The sequence below is a fragment of the Pterocles gutturalis genome, unplaced genomic scaffold (genome assembly GCF_000699245.1).
Source record: "Pterocles gutturalis isolate BGI_N339 unplaced genomic scaffold, ASM69924v1 scaffold5634, whole genome shotgun sequence".
Classification (NCBI taxonomy): Eukaryota; Metazoa; Chordata; class Aves; order Pterocliformes; family Pteroclidae; genus Pterocles; species Pterocles gutturalis.
In genome coordinates, this window is record NW_010128011.1 from 474 (window position 1) to 20,221 (window position 19,748).

The following is a 19,748-nucleotide window of genomic DNA, read 5'->3' on the forward strand; positions in this document are numbered from 1 at the left end:
GCGCCTCCCTTCTGCTCCGCTCACAGCAGCACACTCCAAACCCAAGGGGTCAGAAATCCACCGGCTTCTGCACTGGGACGGAGGGGCAGGTGAAGAAGAGACTTAACTCTCTCAAAAAGAGGCTATTTAGGAAAAATAAGCCAAGTGAGCGTTCAGTGACTATTTGGAACTATACACAGATGGCGTTTGCCTTAGAGACATCACACATACGTTGATAGATTTCCTGGCAAGAGCTCTTTACACAAGCCATACGTGGTTAGTAACTACAGGATCGGCGGGGTGGGCTTCCCTGGAGCAGCCCACAAGGGAGCCAGGTCCTCCTAGGTCATGCTGGGGGTGACCAGGCCCTGGAGCATGATCATGAGGCGACGGGCAGGCTTGCTCAGCGTGGTGTGGGGTTCCACCTGCAGGAACTGGAAGAGTTTCTGCCGCACCTGGTTCATGACTGACCCCATGTGGTCTCGGGTGATGGGGTCGCTGTGGTCCAGGTGCATCACCGCTTCCTCCAGGTAGCTGAAGGAGAGAGACCAGGGTTAGAACCAAACCCAACGTGCAACCCCAACCCTATTCGATTCGTTTTAGCAACGAAGATGCACAATTCTGCTCCCTCGCCCACCCAAACTCAGAGCAGTATGTTCAGCCATCAGAAAAATAAACGCTACTGACTCACAGCAGAGTCCACCATCTCTTCAACTCGCAAGGGCAGCCTATACATTTTTCTAGCCTGCAGTACGTGCACCACAACCCAGCTCTGCCTGAACCACGCAGGCACAACAGCAAGGCAGAGCTCCCTGCAGAGCTGGAGGTGGCACTTGGCCCCGGGCCATGCCTGGTCACAGCTCTCTAGAGATCTTCTTTGATGCCTTTTTAGCATAAGCAGAATTAGTCACTTATTAGACAGTAAAAATCCTCAGCAGTGAGGCTCATTTCATAGTTAAGGTCTTCTTCCAACCCGCCTGCCCAGGGAGGGGCTGGGCGAAGATGAGGAATTTTCCCAACAAGCTGTTCTGAAGTTCAGACGAGCCATAAACTTTCAGACAGCAGCCTGAGAGTAAGGCAGTGTGGTCACTGCAGGAGGTTTTCGCTGACAGACCAGCCTGAACTCAGCAGCAGCGACTTCAGCTCCCACTGCCAGCTCTTCCATAACCTAAAGCTCTTCTTCAGTTTTCCAGCTTGCTTTATTCCCATTGTTAACGTGAGTTTAAAAGTCGATTTAAGTCATTTTCCAGACACAATCCATGGCCAAAACCTGCAGGTACCTTCACAAGTCGGTTTTTTAGGGCAGATAAGAGGAGTTCTTGACTCACTCACTAAAAATGTTTATGGCAAGGATCAGCACAGTCACTATTTTGTCACACGAGCTTTGCTCAGAACATTGAACAGACATTATTGTAGCAGCTCCTGCTGCCACCGCCCACTGAACTTGTCTGGCAGTCACGACAAGAAACTGCTGCCACAAAGTCCAGCAACGGGTTAAGCGCTGAGGACAGAGCAGAGCTGCTCTGGATATGAAGCTCTCCAGGAAGGACGGCACTATCCCTCTTTTCACCCCCCCAGGGGAGCGGTTCCTTGGTTAGAGGCTGCTGTACAGACCACACAGAATATGTACAGGCTGCAATCCAGGAGGTAACAGCACCGACCGCTGGGTGCCCCTTTACCTCTGGGCAGCAAAGCTCTCCCTGGCCATGCCTACACCTTTTTCCAGGTCATTACTGCTTGTTCACAGGTTACGGAAGCTCCAGCACCACCTTCCAGGCAGTGAATTTGAAACCAGAGCCAGGAGCAGGTCTGCATCGGTTCAGAGCCGGCACTCTGACCATACTCACTTCAGCTTCAGCTCCGTACGAGTGCCCAGATCCGAGGAGAGCTGCTGGATGAGAGAGAGCAGCACAGGCTGGGAGAGCGGGCACGGGTGCTGCCCAAACACCTGCTGGGTGTCCACAGTCTCACAGACGTACAGGACCAGGTTGAGATCCGCCGCTGTCAGAGCCTGCAAAGGAAGACACAGCTAGAAATGCAGAGGAAACACCAGGCAGGAGAGGGACACCGGACAGGCACAGCCCTCTGCCTCGGGGCAGTGCAATGGCTTTCAGTCTCCTCGGGGAGCCAAATTCCCAGCAAACCCTGCTGCTCGTGCAGGCAGGACTGTGTTTAGGCTCTCACTCTATGCTCAGAACACATCTGTGTCTGCTCTACACCACTACAGCCGGACAGAGGGAGCAGGTCACGGTTTGCAGCATGGAGCAGGGCTGTGTTTGCATCCCCTGCCAGCCCCCCGGCATGGCATGGCTGTCACTCCCAGCCTCCCTGGGCATGGCTGTCACTCCCAGAGGAGCTCAGACAGACCTGCCCACACAGTCAAAGGCAAAGGCAGCTCTGCCCGGAGAGGCTCGCGAAGCTGCTGCTCTTCAGGGGTGCGCCACGTGCCACTGCTGAGGGCAAAGCATCCTGGTTTACTGGAGCACTGATATCGGACTGCCAGGGCATGGGCAGGGATGAAGGAATTGAATCACCACCAAACCATGCAACTCACACAGCTCTGGCTTCACCAATGTGAAAGTGCAACTGCACCCCTCCAGCAGCCTGCTGCCACAGGTCTTTTCAGTCAACTCCTGTATGAGTTGTTGTGGGATCCTCTCCCCACCTCAAGGAGCTCTTTTTCCCCTTCTCCAGCCCCCGACAAGCAGCGATGCCTGCTAGCGGGCAGCCGAGGTACCTGCTGGAAAGCTTGGTTGAGGTGTCCCTGCTGCAGGAGCTGAAGGATGTGAGTTTGCTGAGACTGGAAATCCAGATGAGCAGAGGGGATGGGAGTCCCGGCCGCCGAGCGCATTGCCTGGACGATGCTGGAGGTGACAGCTGCTTGCTGCTCCTTCATAGCCAGGCTCACTTCTCCTTTAATCACTCTTTGCACCTGGGCCAAAATAGACTCCTGCATGCTAAAAAAAAAAAACCAAAACAAAACCCAAAGGCATCTCTGAATATGAAGATCCAAGGGATGACACTGCACAAAAGCTTGTGCCAGCGAGAAAACAGGCTTGCTTATTGCAGAGCGGCTCCCAAAGGAGGAACACAAATTGCTCCAAGGCACAGGCATCGGAAACACGCTGCACAAGGCAGCTCTGTGGCCAACAACACAGAGTCCCAGGGTGCATGTGGAAGACGCTGGGATTCTGTGTGGGAAAGTGATGTTTCAGGGAACTCTCTCGTCAGGCAGCATTTTGAGCCTTTAAAGTCTCTGCCCTACAAGCAAGGCGACTGAGGTTCATCCCTGAACGGGCCCAGTTTTCACCATCACATCTGTCAGATGCAGTTTCCTGGCCTCCAGGTGACACCTTTAGAAGCAGAACACGCTTCCAGCGAGCCTGCGACTCCTCCACACAAGCCCAGCTCACAGTGCAGGCTCCGCTGGTGTGTGTTACACCTTGTCCCCCAAGGGTGGGATCCTCCCCTCTCACCCAGGGAACAAAGCACTGAACCTGCTCGACCAGAGGCAGAATAGCAGGACTGCTCTGGGAGCAAGCACAGCCCGTGCAATGAGACCAGAATTTAGCCCAACAGACTTCCTGACAAGTCTGGTCTGCATGGAAGACCCCCATGCGCTCCAACATACGTTCTAGTGGCTTAAAACAGACTGGGCCACTCTGCCCATGGGTGACCACCAGCCAGTCTTAATGCCTGGCAACCCGCCACCAGCTTCACGGCGTGAATGTGCTGAAGACACCGCTGGGATCTCATCTTGAAACCAGGATGGCCAAGCATGAATTGCTGCAGAGCAGCTGGGAGGACAGAGCAGCCTGCAGAAACTGTTGGTATGCCTGGGGACACAGTTAAGAAGAAAAACCTTCAAAAGCCCTGTTCTGAAATGATCTTCAGGAAGTGTTCAGACTTGGGCATGTTTATGGGCTGCTTTAGGTCCTTCTGTCTCCAACATGAACACAGGACCCTGTGAAAAGCAGGCCCGGAGCAACCAGACACAGCAGCGATACAGCCGGTTGTTAGAACCCTTCCGCAGTTTGTGCTCTACAAGCCAACAGTTCCACCAGCCCGTGTGCTTCGGCACACCGTGCAGGGAGCCAACGAGCAGGGAGAGGATTTTGTTACGCACACGTATACCTCATTGACGTCTCTTTCCCCGAGTCCAGTTGACAACTTACTTGCCCACAATAATGTGCAGCTGATGCTGCACCTCAGCGTGGACGCTGGCTGCGACGGTGGAAGCCAGCTGCTCGGTGGTGCTCTGGAAGGTGCTGATGAGCTGTCGAAGCTGGTTCACCACTGGGTCCCGGGCCTCCTGTTCTCGTACCTTTTTGTTCTTCAAGTGAGTCTCAAGCTGCTGGATATCTGCAACAAGCAGAGAGGAAGACATGTGTGCCATCAGTACCTGTGGAGATGCTCAGGGCAGAGATCCAGCTGTCAGGTTCTGCGTGTTCTCCAGCAGAACCAAGCCCTGAGCCAGCGTACAAGTGAGGGACAGAGGGCAGAAGGCATGAGCCTTGCTTCGGGCTGTGTTACACTAACCTAGAAACCCTGCTTCCAGTCTCCCCGGCATGCAGGATTACATGAGACAGCAACAAAGCCACGCGTTCTCTTGCAATAGCCCTTTACAGGCACTGTTTGTTCAGGGCAAGAGGAAGGTGGGAGCCAGGGTATTTTATTTCACACACAATGTGATTGGGCTCAATGTCAATAAAGAGAGGAAGATTTCTGACAAAAAAAAAAATCCTATCTGCAGAGACCAAAAAGCTGTATTTTAAGATATTTTATAAACTGGTCTGATCAAAAGGGAAAAGAATATAAGCTCTATGTACTTGTGGGAGACTGGTGAGGAAAAGCAAGGTGCAAAAAACAGCAGCTGGAGACAGACACTCTGCAGATCCATGGACAGCAGAAGTTGCTGTGCCAGCACTAGCCAGCTTCAGCCCCCCTCAGAAACCAGCTCTGCAGAGCAATATCTGCCTGGCCTCCCAGAAGGCCAAGGAACTGGATCCCAAGCCTGAGAACAGGAAAGATCCTCCCCAGTGCATCAGTGTACAAGTTTTCCTTACTTAAGTGTATACTTTTCTTTTTTCCAGCCTGACCATGCCTACACTGTTCAGCCACTCTTTAACATCATCCCTGTACCCTTCTCTAAACCTTCCCCAATTCCACTGCTTCTCTGAGACAAAGACCTAGCTGCAGGACCTAGCTCTCCATCCCTTGTGCTCCTGACGTCAGGATGCTGTAATCCTAAACCAGGCTTTACTACTCACTAGATGAAGTCACAGATTCACAGAATGAGGCCAAGCATTTTGCTGCACAGGCTACAAAGACCAGACGTGAATCTCTGTGCTTATAGCACCACCCACAAACATCTCCTCACTTCTGCTTCCCTTTTCCAAGTGTGAAATGGCCTTCAGACCACACGGATGGGCAAAGAGGTTAAACACTTACCAGTGACACTCCAAAAGACAAAGATATAAGGGCCAACTTGTTGTCAGCCACTAATGCAAATATGCTGTGCAGAGAAAACTCAGAGGAGAAAACCTACTCACATTCCTGCGTGCCCTGCTTGAAGGTGTCATTGATTTGCTGGAACATGGACTGGCAGCTCTTCTCGAAGGCTGGCAACACCACGCTCTGAAATGCTTCCCTGTATGCGGACTGGATGGGTCCCTGCAGGGTGTCGGCCGTCGCCCTCACAACGCTGTCTGTAAGGTTCTTACAAACACACACAGAAGAGATTCCAGAAAATTAACAACAGCCTGCTGCAGGATAAAGATGTGAACAAACACTGTAGGTCCCTGCAACACACCCACACCAGATAAGGACAGCCCAGTGTCAGAAGCGTTTATTTCCTCAGCTCGCGTCTGCTTGCTGAGGGGCTGCCCGAGAACATCCCGATTTCCCTGTAATTCAGCCACAGAGCAAGGGAAGGTGGCACAGTCAGGCTTGGCTCCTTCCCCTGCTTCCCTCTCGCAATCCAGCATTCCCTGCCAAGGTAAGTAACAAGCTTCTGCTCCCTGAATAACATAGAAATAGAGAGGAGAGAGCAGAAAAGCCAGTCAAATTTTCACTGCTTGATCGATTGAGATTGCCCTCAAACCACTGCTGTAGTGAGAATCCTCCACTCTAGCAGAAAATGAACAACTTGGTAAGTGAAAGGAAGGGCAAGGCAAAGCGGCAGGGGAGTAACACAACGAGTTCGCTCTGCTGATGAGACCAGGCAAGAGCTGTGACCACTGGCAGCTAAACCGACCTTACCTGGAGATACAGGTGAGGGGAAGAGGTATGAGGAGTAGTTACCCAGGCAGGTGGCGACTCAGTGTCCCCAGGAAAAGCTACAGTCTGGTTCTCCTTACCTTTGATTTCACTAGCTTGGTGATACTCTCTTTGAGTGTGCCCTCAACAGCAGTGAGCTTGGCAGCAATAGTGTTACTCAGCTGGCTGGCAACAGGTTCCATGCTCTTGGAGATGCCTAGGCACAACACAAACATAGCAAAGTTGCAGCTTTAAGCTTAGAGTCACGCTTCAAAACCCAAAAAAGAGTCAAACTCTTCTTGGATATGACTCAGTGAGGGGCAACAGTCACAAGCTCTGGCTTGGGAAGCTAAGGTTGGATGTTAGGAAAAACTTTTGCCAGGAAGGTGGCACAGCTCTGTAAGTCACCAGAGAGGCTGTGAAATCTCCAGCCTCAAAGGTTTTCAAGACTTGTGCCGACAAAGTCACAGCTGACCTGATCTGGAATAGCAGGCAGCCCTGCTTCAGGGAGAATGGTGGACACCAACACCTGCAGAAGGCTTTCCCACCCGCATTTCTTTGAACGTTTCCTTACATGGATGGTGCCACTGCATCAAGCAAGGGCAAAGACAAGTTCAAGCTGGCTCCACTCAGGTCTCTGCATTTCCAAACTCATCAGCCTCTTTTGCCTTCCTCCCCCAAACAGACTCCAGAATTGTTATGGATTATAATGGCAGGTCAGACCACGCTCCCTGGAAAGACAACCCCTCTGGGAGCCTCATGCTCCTTCCAAGTCACAACTCCTCAGCTGACAGCGGGGCCCCCAACAGCTCAAAGTGCAATGACTAGTCTTCACATAACCTAACTCCCACTTGGTATAGTGCCAACACGTTCATGCAGCATGCTCCCAGTCCCTACGGGGCCAGCTGTAGGGATCCACCTTCAGAACCTAAGCAGCAATGCTCACACTGGGGTACGGTCTTCTTCATCTCCTCGCGAATGGTCCTCTCCAGACGGTTACACACAGCGGTGGAGAGGGACTGAGAGAGCTGCTGCGACAGATGCTCCTGGAGCTGCCCATTGCGCTGCTGTCCTTCCGTCAGCGCTCGGTCCAGTCTTCTCTCTGATGAGAATGAATGTTAAGGAGTGCAAACAACAGATTTCTTCTCTGCCCTCGACACTGCTCTCCACAAAGATGGACATTAGCCTCCCCTCCAGAGGCTCAGTGAGAGCAAATGTGCAGCTCTGGTGAAACAGAGGTCTATGTGACACTGCGGATGTGTTCCTGTAAACAACAGGGTGCTCTGCGACAAACGATCTGGGTAAGAGCAGGGCTCTGGAAGGCTGGAGAAAAGCCAAACAGCTAAAAGAAGCTCGACAGTACTGTTCCCTACATGTTGTGGGTTAACTTAGCTGCCCCGTCAGCAGCTCAGCCCCACACAGCCGCTCACTCGCTCCTCTGCAGCGGGATGGGGGAGAGACCAGGAAAGGTGGAAGTGAGAAAGCTCCCTGGTTGAGATAAAGACAGTTTAATAGGTAAAGCAAAAGATGCACGTAGGAGCCAAGCAAACAAGGAATTCATTCACTACTTCCCATTGGCAGGCAAGCGCTCAGCCATCTCCAGGAAAGCCGGGCTCCATCATGCGTTAACGGTGACTTGGGAAGACAAACTCCATCACTCCAAACATCCTCCCTTCCTCCTCCTTTCCCCCAGCTTGTACTCCTGAGCACAGCATCATATGGTGTGGGACATCCCTTTGGTCAGCTGGGGTCAGCTGTCCTGGCTCTCTCCTCCCTACTTCTTGCCCACCCCCAGCCTGCTCACTGGTGGAGCGGCATGAGAAACAGAGAAGACCTTCCCAGGGTTTAGCAATAGCAAAACCAGTGTTATCAACACCGTTTCAGTCACAAATCCAAAACATACCACCATATGAGGTGCTACAAAGAAAATTAACTCCATTCCAGCCCAAACTAGGACACTACAGAAACCAAGAAGTCCAACATCCATAAAAAGAAAATTGTTAAAAATATTCCTACAGGATGGAATTGGTGGATGCAAGCCATGGAGTGCATGGGAACAAAGCCAGGCTTAATGAAAGCTACTCATACCTTGTGAAGCCACCAGGCTCTCTGAAGGAGCCAACATGCAAACGCTGAGATGTATGTCCATCTATAAACCAGAAAATCCCAAAACAAACCCTGAAAACCACACAAAAGAACAATCACAACAGAACAAACACCAAAAAGACACTTCAGCTGCTGAGAAAATTCAGTGCAGGTGTGAAGTTGTGCAGACAGGGGAAAATTATTCTAATAGTACAATAACAGCTCTAGGCTCCAAACTTCAGTAGCAAGCTATCTGAATTATCTACAAAAGTTATCAGCCTGATGGTCAAGAAGGAAAGTCCAAGACTAATTAACAGAAAAACCAGAAATCACTATTATGTCATACAAGTGACGAGTGGTTTCAGACATAAAACAGGCTAGAGCTGCTCTGTTTGGGGAACATGAACAAATTCAGCACAGCAAAAGATGTATGGGAATTGACTCCTGATAATACAATGAAAATAACTGGATGCCAGGTTTGAAAACACCAAAAGAAAGTACTTTTCAGACAACTCATAAGGGACCTGTGGCCCCCAGATGTATATAAGGGTCCAGAGAAGATAAATCTATATTCAGCTATGCAGCATGGCAGTCAGACGCTATTTCTGGCACAAGCACTGACTCGCCATAAGGAGGAAAAGGAAGGGAAGGATCATCCCCTGACTCCTGTGCGACTGGCCACTGCCTGGCATAGGATAACGTATTAGGGCACCTCTAGTCTACTCTAGCATTGCAGCACTTACCGTCTTAATGGGTAACTAGAAGATTTAGTGGCATGGAGAAAGTACCAGTTCTTTTTCGCCCTTAGAAAGGGATTGAGAAGAACTGAAGTAGTTACACTGCAGCTAGGCAATTTTGCTGCACCTCTTGCCCACGCTACCTTGAATGTTCTCAGCTTTCCTCATGGCCACTCAATATTTGTAAAGAAGGATACGCTCCTGCTCCTGCTGGGAGTCAATCACCCTCTCCACGTGGCCCATGAGGGAGCTCTGAATGGCATCCAGGTGATCCGTGAGTCTCTGCAGCAGCTCCATCTGGTTCTGACGCAGCTCGGAGAGCTCCCGCTGCTGGCTCCTCAATATGCACATCAGGTCATCCTGGAACTCCGGTGTCACCTGGGCGTGGAGAGGACAAGCATTCATTTTTAACAGGACTGGGAGGTCAGTCAAGCTATCTGCTAGGTATTAACCCTCGTGCATAGGACTGAACACAAAGGAGAAAACGGGGCCAGCTTAATGCCTATTTCTGAGACTTTTTCCCCCAAAAATAAACTGATAAAGCAAGGTACATGAAAGTCTTGCATGGAATTCATAAATGGTTGCTTAGAATATCAACTGTTTCGATTCAAGACCCCTTTCAAAGCTCTGGCATCTAAAAAACCAGAAGGAAACTGATCCTATGCACTTTTGGCCAGGTACTGTTTAGGCCTCCAAATGTAAATGATGTTCTCAAACACCTACGAAAGAGCTGTGCAATCAGTAGAGTAAGGAGGAGGTTTCCTAGAGCACTTTTTCAGCTCTTTCACTCATTTCTGAATAACCAAACAACCGGAGAAGTATGCACCTATAGCCTGTTTGTCTCTTCATCTGCTCAAAATATCTAAACGTGGCACACACTAAGGGTGTAAGTAGTGTGTAAGGGTTGAAGAAGCATACACAACTCAGTTGAGTGCATTTTCTGCCAGATACAAAGGTACTATCAACAGGGATAAGAAATTCCAGCAGGCCAGTCCCACTGTGACCCTTGCTTTGCTGGGACAGCTGATCCTGCTGCCGATACATGAGTCATCTCAGCAGGGAAGAAGAAAGGAGTGGTAGCATCTTAGGTGATACAGGGCTTGCGAGAACACAGAAATGCACAGCGATATGCAAGGTGAGAAGGAAGCACTGAGCAGCTCCTGCTCTGCCGAACAAGTCAGAGAACAGTGCAACGCCAACCTCAAGCACAGCTCCATCTCGGCCTGCTCGAGCACAGCAGGGGCCCACGGTTCAAGGAATCCGGATAAACTTGCTCTCAGGTCTTGAGTCAGGCAGTAAATAGAGCTGAAGCATCATGCCCTCGGGACGGACTGCAGAGCAGCTCTGACTCACCTGGTTGTTAGATGATCTTGGTGACTGGTTCACATCCCTGGAAATAAAGGGAAAAGGTAGTAATCCAACTATGTCAATTAACTACTCTTATTATCTAAGTCTTCTGCCAAAACAGATCACATATTTTACTGTTGCTTGAGCTGGAGTGTAAAATCTAATACTTCCATTTTGCCCAGTAAAACAAGAGGAGCAACGGGAAGGTGATGAAATCCCAGTCCCTACAGCACTGTGACTCCACCATGTGCACGATCCACAGGTCCTTAATTTCCTTACAGATCGGTTCCTTCACAGGGAAGAATTCGAACCACATCTTAATGAGGACTGTTAGAAGGAACAACGCACACCAATTTTTCAGTTTTGTCCAAACTCAAAGCCAGGGAAGGCTTTGCCAAACAGCTTTTGAAGGTCTCCTGATACTTTACGGAGAAAAATCAAGTACCCATTTGCTAAATATAGAATTAATGAGCTTCAAATCATCTAGAAAAATTTCAGCTCTCAAGCTGATGAAACTAGTGATGCACTCCAGCATATACAGCAGAATAACGGAAAACACGGAACTGATCCACTAATATTGCATGTCTACATCAAAGACTAATATTGCATGTCTACATCAAAGTCACAAATCTGTGAATATTCAAACGCTACCAGAAAGAAAGTAAACATTTGTCATTCCCCAACAGCGTCCATTCAGCAACTCTAAAAGGACAGAGGCAGGAAAAATGAAAGTAATTTCAGAGCTTCTAGGTGCCACAGTACAGGACCACAGCCAGAAACACAACACCATAGCTCATCTTTGTTGTAATCTGCACAGCTAGGGATCCAAGTCACGGAGCTATGGGAATGCAAGAAGAGGAGAGAGCCCTTGGCAGAAGTTGTGCCACTCTCCTCACATTAATGCTGCCAGGTTGGTCTAACTCGCCAACACTTTACCTCCCACCCATCTTCTGAAGCCCAGCCTATATTTTGGATTTTGAGTCCCAGCTGGAATGGTAGCGCAGCACCTACTCCCACACCCCTGAGCGGCAGTGAGCGTGCGAGTAACCAGCAACGCTTTTGGTGCGGTTACTGCCATCTGCAAATTGGGGCGAGGGCTGGGAGCACTTGGCCGCTGCCCAGCCGCAGACCCCAGTCTCGCTGCTAATGGCTCTATCGGGCTGCAGTGACCCCAGTCTCGCTGCTAACGGCTCTATGGGGCTGTGGCGACCTCAGTCTCACTGCTAATGGCTCTATAGGGCTGCCATGACCCCAGTCTCGCTGCTAACGGCTCTATCAGGCTGCGGTGACCCCTGTCTCGCTGCTAACGGCTCTATCAGGCTGCGGTGACCCCTGTCTCACTGCTAACGGCTCTGCGGGGCTGCGGCGACCCCAGTCTCGCTGCTAACGGCTCTATCGGGCTGTGGCCCCGCACAGCTGATCCCACACCACCTGTATTCTGGCAAGCCCAGCATACCCATCATCTTTCTTGCCCTTCCGCTTGAGCTTTGGGGAAGCCCGAGGGGATGCCTTGGCTTTCCAATCCTTCACAGGCAGCCTCTGCGTCGACGCTTTGGCACCAAATCCACCTGATGTAGAAGCCAAGCTTGCAACTTCATCATCATGGTCACTATGGAGGAAGAGCAGGTGAGAGGACATCACTCGCAATACCAGACAGCGTCAGCCTGCACACTCTGCTCTTCATCCACACACAGCTCAGGAAACCTGACACCTCCATCTCTAATGCAGAGACCTCCGCAGAGCTCAGCACGTGCCGCTCCGTTTAGCTCCAGCTCTGCTCCAGCTGAGCTCAAGCGCTGCACAGCAGACCTGAAGGGTCTCTGCGCTAGGGATGACTGTGGTTCAGGCAGGGTGGCAGAACGATGCCTGTTCTTGCTGCACACACGCACTAGCACAGGAGACCTAGGATGTGACACTGACCCAGCAGGGAACCCAAGCACAGAACATCTGTACAGCTTTACAGATAGAAAGCACGAAACACAGCAAGAATTGCAGGAACAGAGGGGAATCCAGGAGAGCCTAGGAAGTGTGTGAGTCTTTCAGCTGCTGACCAGCCGTCCCATGCAGGCTGCAGGCTTCAGACTGAAGTGTGGATTATGAACGAACCCTCCGCTCTCAAAGAGAGCTGAGCTTTCCAGGCACACAGAATGTGTCCACAGGGATCTAGGGTGGCTCATGAGGGAGCAAAGATGTCAATAGCAAGAAACTGAGACACCCTTGCTACCTTATCCATGGCACTGTATTTGGAAACTTGTCCCATAATAGGTTTTCAGTGGTAATTAAACCAAGCTTGGTCCCTGCTCTTAGGACCAGCATGGTCAAACCTTTAAGGAAATTGGACAATGCCCAGAGGCCAGTCTTGTGATCAGCTGAGGGCATCAGAACATTGTGGAAGCTGGACTGCATGCACACATTAAGCCAGGAGACAAAGCAAAGACATTCACCCCGCACGTGAAGGCTCGCTGGGGACAGAAGCACGAATGCAGCCTGAATTGAGTCCATGCAGGGCGAGGGAGGGGGCTGAGCGCTCTGGTACCTTTGTTCTGCGCTAGCATCCTGGCTGTCGTGCTGCAGCAGGTGGTAGCTGTGTCGATGGTAAGAAGAGCTCTTGTGCTTTTCTTCAACCTCATCCCTTGGGCTAGAGGAGGCAAAAAAAAAAAAAAGAAAATACTATCATGAAAGCCTCTTTCAGCTTGGCTATTTGCTCACCCCACTTCTCAGGGCAGATCCTGATGTAAGGGCTAAAACAAACAAACAAAATGCCCACACCTATCTGCACAGATCCAGAGAGCAGCAAGTGTTGCTTTGAGGTCCTAAACACTCAAACTTTTCCATGTGTTTTCCTGGAGGCCCTAAGAAAGGAGGAGCAGCTCAGCTATGCTTCAGGCACTAACCAAGAACATAATCTCCCAACAGACATCCATGCAAGAGAGGTAAGCCACTAAGAAAAACTGGCAGTACAGCCAGTATTCACTTCAGTGAATAGCACCATCTTGGGTTTGTTTTTTCCAGAAGTAACACTGACCACTGGGGCAAAAAATCAGTGCTTCTCAGTTCTCCCAAGTGTCTGAGGAGTATGCAGAGGAAAGTGTGCTAATTTGATGGGTTAGCTCTGCCAGACAGAATAGAATTGCAACAGTAAATCCAGTCTGAGTTTCATAAAGGTTCTGAAAGCAAGTCACACATGCTCCTAAGTCTCTTTGAATTCAGTGCCCAGGAAGATCTTGAAACAGAAGTGAGCACCTGTTACTTTCATGCAGGCTGATGGTTTGGCTTGAGCTGGAATGTCAAGAAAAAAATTATATTGATGCGCAAGTGGAGTATCTCAGGTCCAGAGATATCTGATCTGACACTCTGATACGAGAGCTCCTGAAGAATTCAAAGACAGAGTGGGATTGAGGGCAGCTGCAAACTCATATAGAAGTATTTTATCAACTTCAAATTCTGAGCAAAAGCAAAACCACTGCGTAGACACAGTCTCAGTGCCCTCCCCAGAGCCATCAGAATCAAGACCCTTTCCTGAAGCAGCCTCCTCTGGTGAGGAGGCACAAGGTGAGGCCCTTCTCCTGCAGTTCGGATGGCAGGGGACAGACCTGGACAGTGGGAGGGACAGCACAGACACTCCCAGCCTGCTAGTCCTCCGGAAAAGGAAAGTGTTTGCAGACCCTCACGGTGTGCGCAGCCCTGGCCTAGACAGGCTCTGGAGATGCCAGAAGCACCTTGCTCTTCCCATCTCACTGAAAAACAGGGACATGAACCCAGTGGTGAATCCCAGCACTGCTTCCAGTGTGATAGCTCGCTCCTGGTAAGCAGGCGTATGATGTTGCCCCATTCTGCACGCCTGCTCCGCAGAGACATGAAAACTCGGGAAATGAATGACAAGGTACTTACAACGCTAGCTGCACAGAGCCAGCCCTATAAGACAGATATACAATTCGCTTATAATCAAGCCTGTCAATGACATGCTAATTGATTCCTTTCAATAAGAGCATACAGGAATGCTTCACCTGGGGAAGAATTTAGCTTGTACTGGTTTTATTTCCAGAATGCAAAAAAAAAAAATAGCCCATCACAAGTCTCCGTTCCCAGGTGAACAGGAAGGCCAATAAAGTGCACTTTTCACCTTCATAACAGAGATCCTTTTAAGCTGCAAGGGTTACGAGACGGCACAAATTGTTAGAACTGGCCTAGGAAGTTCAGGACACAGGACACAGCACACACAGACTGGGCATGCAGGAAGGGTGAATCATCAGATCCTTTAAGAAAAAGGAGGGATGGAGAACTGCTCTGGTTTAAACCCAACATAAGAGCTTTTCACCAAGCTAGGAATTTGTCAAGTGCAAAGAAATTGCCCTAAGCAAGACAAACCCAAGTGATTACCTGTCTGCCATGCTGTTCCTAGTTTCTCTGGTTATGTCAGGAGCCGCTGGCCACGGCTGACTCACAACACTGTCAGCAGATGCATTTTCCTGAGTTAAAGCAGTCTCCAATAACGATGGAGCATTCAGTCTGTCCACCTCCACCGGAGGCATGTCCAAAGAGTGGTGGCTATGCTCTGAATTGTGCCGGTTCCTCGGAGACAGCAAATGCAAGGCTGAGGCAGCGGATGCCATACTGTCTGCGTGATGGCTGGGCTCCAGCACCTCTGCAGGGAGCCCGACCGCCACAAAGCTGCGCTGCAAGGTCTCAGAAGCAATCTCTGGGATATCTTGGGACATGGCTGTGGAAGCAGATGAAATGACATCCGGAGAGCGCTCACGGGTGGGAGAAGCCTGAGGCACCACCAAGGGTTCCACCTCTTGCAGCTCCAGTGCTAGAGAGGAGTTTCCTGGTGTGACCTGAATTTAAAAATAAATAAATAAATAAATAAATCAAACAAGAGCCATCAGGGTATTGTGGAGACACCCCAAGAACCCCTAGCACCTTACACCAACCACCTCTGGAAACAGCCAGCTGTATCCTTTCCTCCTGTGATCCCTGCGCTCTTGCTCTGCTCAGCAGATGGAGAAGAGCCCCAAGACTTGTAATGAGACTGCATGCTACCTGCTCTGCTCCAGCACCCCTCTGACTTTGCAGTGCAACAGCAGCACTTTTTTCCACATCTATCAACTAAGCATAGAAGCATTCACTGATCCTCCAGCACATAACTGGCCTCCAACCATCACTGTCCCTAATCACAGGGAAACTTGACTTGCACGTAAGGGAATACAGGATTAGACCCAAGATTTTACTGACTCTCACAGCTGGGCTAACAAAAACGCTTAAGCCCATGCTAGTTTGAACACACTTTCAAAAGAAAATGTCACACCAGTTCTACCTCCCTGCTCTGCTCCAGGATCCCTTCTTTTTGAGAGAAAAAGTTTTAACATTGAGTATCTCCTGGACACAATTTCAATGTCAAGCTTTGGCCATAATCTGTTTTACATCACACCTGGACAGAAAAATTCAGGAATAGGAGATGATTGTTTCAGACTCAAAAGACTAGCAAGGAGGAAGAAACCTCCCCAGGTAGCACTGTCTCCTAACACAAAGGCTGATTTGGTCCAACACGACAGTGACAGCGCAAGCCAGGGCTGCCTCTGGTTTTCAGAGACGTGCCGTTTTACATGAGGTCAAGTCCCATTAACACAGGTAAAGCTGGCTGCAGATCTGCGCCAGCAGCTGTGTGTTCCAAAGGGCTGAGGCTGGCCCTGTTAATATCCAGGTCGGTCTCATTTCAGCTTGCACAGGCCCATAGGGAGAGGTCCCTTGGCCTCTGAGGAGAAGGAAGGGAGCAGCATTTGGAGCCTTACTGGAACAGGTGCCTTTGGTGTTAGCTTGTCAGGGAGGCCTGGGATAAGAACTGAATGGCTCCTAGGGCTGGTCTGGAGACTGCTGCTGCTGCTGCTCAGCGTGAGGCTGGTGTCCAGCTGCATCTTGGGGCTCACAGTCAAGTCTTCTGATGGCCTGCAGAAAACAGAGACACAAACAAATCAAGCAGCCCAATCTGATGATACAGATCTGCACCAAACACTCGAGGCGAGGAGACGGGATCCACAGGTCAATGGAGGAGTCCAACCCAAACTTTTCTAGTGTTCCCCAAGCCCTTGCTCTTTCCACCATGGTCAGACACACTGTCACCTAGCACCTGCATCTCCTAGTCCCCATACAGCCCAATCCAAAGAGATACCAGGTGGAAACAAAAAAAAAGAGGGGGCGTTGCAGTCTCTTACAATTTGAGGGAATGAGAGAAGGGACCAGTGCACACTGCAGAGAGTTTAGGGAGAAACAGGACACTATGGGATAGGTCTCTGTCCTTTTCCCAGCCCCCAGAAGTGAAGTTCTTGCCTGTTACAGAGCCCAACCCACCGCGACGCTAGTGAGATTTTCCTAACAGTCCCAATTATCTTCCTGCCCTTGGTGGCTGCAGTGTTCTCTTACCTGTAAACAACGGCAGCCCTTTGGGAGAAGCATGTAAAGCAACAAAACTGAGATGCAATAAGAGAATCCCTGTGAGGCACAAACAAAACACTATTGTTGGCCCTTTGGATGACAACAGGCATGCTCCAAGCGGCATTAGAGATGCAAACAGTTGCCCATATAGGGACTCTGGGACTCGGGCCAGTTTCTAACTCTGGTTACAATCTCCTCTCCTGCAAGATACACTACAGCTCCACTCCACCCAGAAGGACTGTATCAGTTCAGCTGCAGATGTATTATTTAATACATGATCTATTTACCTGGGCATAGAGGCATCCGTGACAGAAGTGCTGCTCATGGCTGTGACTGCAGTGAGGGAACTGACACTGCTGCCTGGAGACACAGCAATCTGTAAGAAAATACACAGCGGTCAGGATGTGACAGAAGGGTCCAACAGCAGAGCTTAACCTGAGAATGCTGGCTCAAGAAGAACTCCTAAAGGGTTTTTGGCAAAGAGAAAATAGAAAAAAAAAAATAGGTCAAGTTGTCCTACTAGGATGCTCAGGCGCTAGTCAAGGGGAAGCCCCGATACACGCTCATCACATGAACCGTGAGTGTTTTTATTGAGCAATTGCTCTGCCAAAATAAAGTGGCATTCTGCAGGGCTCCGCACCAGATCCCCGTTTTGTTCTTTGAGCTAGAGTGCTCTTGTCAAGGTCTGTTGCCACTAGCGAGGCCAGAGTCTGTACGGGCTTTAGGTCCTGCACTGCTGATCTGCGGCAGTAGAATGCTCCAATGCACAAGAGGCATTGCTCATCCAGCTGCTAGTGAAGAGCACAGCGGGATATGCTGGCCCCCACTGCTGCTTCTGGCTGCCAAGAAACACCTGCAGAGAACACCAACATAGCACACAAACACTCAGCGGGGAAAGCTGGCCTAGGCCAGCTTTGTAGGCTTGACAGGGCTTACAGCAGAGAGCAGAGACCGAGCTAAACTCAAGGCTGTGTCCGCACTAGTGCTGCGGGGTGCTGGTGCCAGCAGGAAAGAGCCTGTCATGAAACAGGTAGCAGTGAAAAGCCAGGTTTAGACTGAACAGTTACACTGTTTAAACTGAAGAGTAAGCTGCTCCTTGCAGCAAACAGTACGTGCAACCATCACCCCATCAACAACTTCTCTCTGCTCCGTTGGGATGTCTTTGCACTGGCAAAGCTACCCACCCTCAGGCAGAAATTAGCTTCTGCACTCAGCAGCTTTGCTAGCAACAGCAAAACCTTCAGGAGGAGTTTAATTTATCCTTTGTTCCCCGAGCTGTCGCTGGGGTGGCTCTCTCTCATCAGCCAACTCAGCACAAACTCCATTTCTGCACATTTCCATGCACTGCCCACCTGTGGAATTCACACCTTGCAATCACATTGCAGACCACTTTTTAAAGGATGCCCTCTAAAAAATACTTTTTAATTTATGTCTAGTCCCATTCTAAAAGCACATGGAGAAAACTACGGAGTCACAAATTCAGTACAGAGGCATGGAAGCAGGTTATAAAGCAAGAATATCTGAGCGAGTTTAAGACAAACTAACAGGACACTTTGATGCAGAGTGGCCAAGGAACAGTGAGCTCCTGTGCTTCTCCTTGTTGTTGAGGGGCAGCAGAAACTGCACTGCCTGAGACAGATGCACACCGCCAGTGCCAGACAGCCTCTAGAAACACCCGGCAGGACACACAGCACTGCTGGGCACGCACATGTGACAGAGCATCAAGAAGAATCCTGTGTTTCCTGAGTGCTCCACCAGAGCTCCACTGAGGAGTAAATGCTTGCTTATGGCTCTTCACCAAGACACGTGGCAGTCCTTTGCAGGTTATCACGAAACCCTGAGGAATGCGTCACATGCTTCACAATACCAAAAAACCCCGGAGCAATCCCAGAAGCCTTGTCTTCTCCAGAAGTTGAGGCCTGCTGTGTTAGATTCAGAAGAACCCACTGAGCTACGTGATGACCAGTTTGCAGATCTCATGTAGATGATGTCGCAATCCCATCTACCGACCTGGTCATTTCAGCCACGTGTTCCCACAGGAGCCCATCAGACAGGATATGCAGAGATGGCATATTTTCTTCCATTATAGTTATATTACAACCCCAAACAATGCGTGTAAACCAGTCTCCTAGCTTAGATATTTAGCAAAACCCGTATTTCTACACAACACAGCTACATCATCAGTTTTGTAGCTAAACACAGCACTCACAACACAAGCTTAGGCCAGCTTAGCACTTTAGATGTGCCAACAAGGCTTTAGGCAGTTTGGTTAGAGGCACAGAATTTCCCGGGTGCTCTGCATCAGTTAGTTCAGCCTATTGGAGCCATTACTGCCTAGAAAAAGTTCCCCAACGTATCAAAATCCAAACCCATCCCTTGTACCACCAATAACAGTACTCTCTTCTGGTTACCTGTTGAAGAGATGTACTTGGTGTCATGAACGCATCTGGAGTCATCAGCTTCGGTTTGGCATCATTTGAGAGCGAGAGGAAGTCTGCTGGTACAGGCAGATCAGCAATACGCCGCAGGTCTGGCTGAGAGCCGTGCACCGATCCTTTTTCAGATCCCAGCCCTTCTGTGCTTAGATCAGCCATGTGGTCTGGAAAGGCTTCCAAGGGATAAATACAAATCAATTTACAGGAACTTCCCCCAAAAGTTAAAGCTTTAATTCCACAAAGTTTGAACTTATACCATTGCCTGCCATTCTGGATCCCAACAAGCAAAAACCCTGCAAAATCCTAACCAAAGCTAAGGGCAAGGCAAACCCTCTGTCAGGCTTACTCTTTGTAGGCTAAACAGCAGATGTTATAACAGCCACGTCCCAGGACGGTGAATGAACTGTGAGAGCACCCTACACACAGCCCAGTCCCCTCTACTCCCAAAGCTCTGATGTCATAACCTCTTCTGCCT

General features: G+C 49.9%; 1 protein-coding gene across 1 annotated transcript in view; it reads right to left on the minus strand.

Moving 5' to 3' along the window:
- Positions 1–215: 215 nt before the first annotated feature.
- The window catches only part of EDC4 (enhancer of mRNA decapping 4), a 34,168-nt gene continuing 14,635 nt past the window's right edge, over positions 216–19,748 (minus strand). Inside the window, exons 15-29 of the mRNA XM_010079463.1 lie at positions 19,250–19,446; positions 17,126–17,214; positions 16,199–16,352; positions 14,787–15,244; positions 12,943–13,044; positions 11,863–12,015; positions 10,413–10,449; positions 9,257–9,437; positions 7,184–7,339; positions 6,339–6,454; positions 5,532–5,697; positions 4,155–4,341; positions 2,717–2,936; positions 1,827–1,990; positions 216–513 (exon numbers count right to left, since the gene is read on the minus strand). Of these exons, the coding sequence (XP_010077765.1) occupies positions 321–513; positions 1,827–1,990; positions 2,717–2,936; positions 4,155–4,341; positions 5,532–5,697; positions 6,339–6,454; positions 7,184–7,339; positions 9,257–9,437; positions 10,413–10,449; positions 11,863–12,015; positions 12,943–13,044; positions 14,787–15,244; positions 16,199–16,352; positions 17,126–17,214; positions 19,250–19,446 (2,573 nt within the window). The 3' untranslated portion in view covers positions 216–320. The remainder of the gene's footprint in view (positions 514–1,826; positions 1,991–2,716; positions 2,937–4,154; positions 4,342–5,531; positions 5,698–6,338; positions 6,455–7,183; positions 7,340–9,256; positions 9,438–10,412; positions 10,450–11,862; positions 12,016–12,942; positions 13,045–14,786; positions 15,245–16,198; positions 16,353–17,125; positions 17,215–19,249; positions 19,447–19,748) is intronic.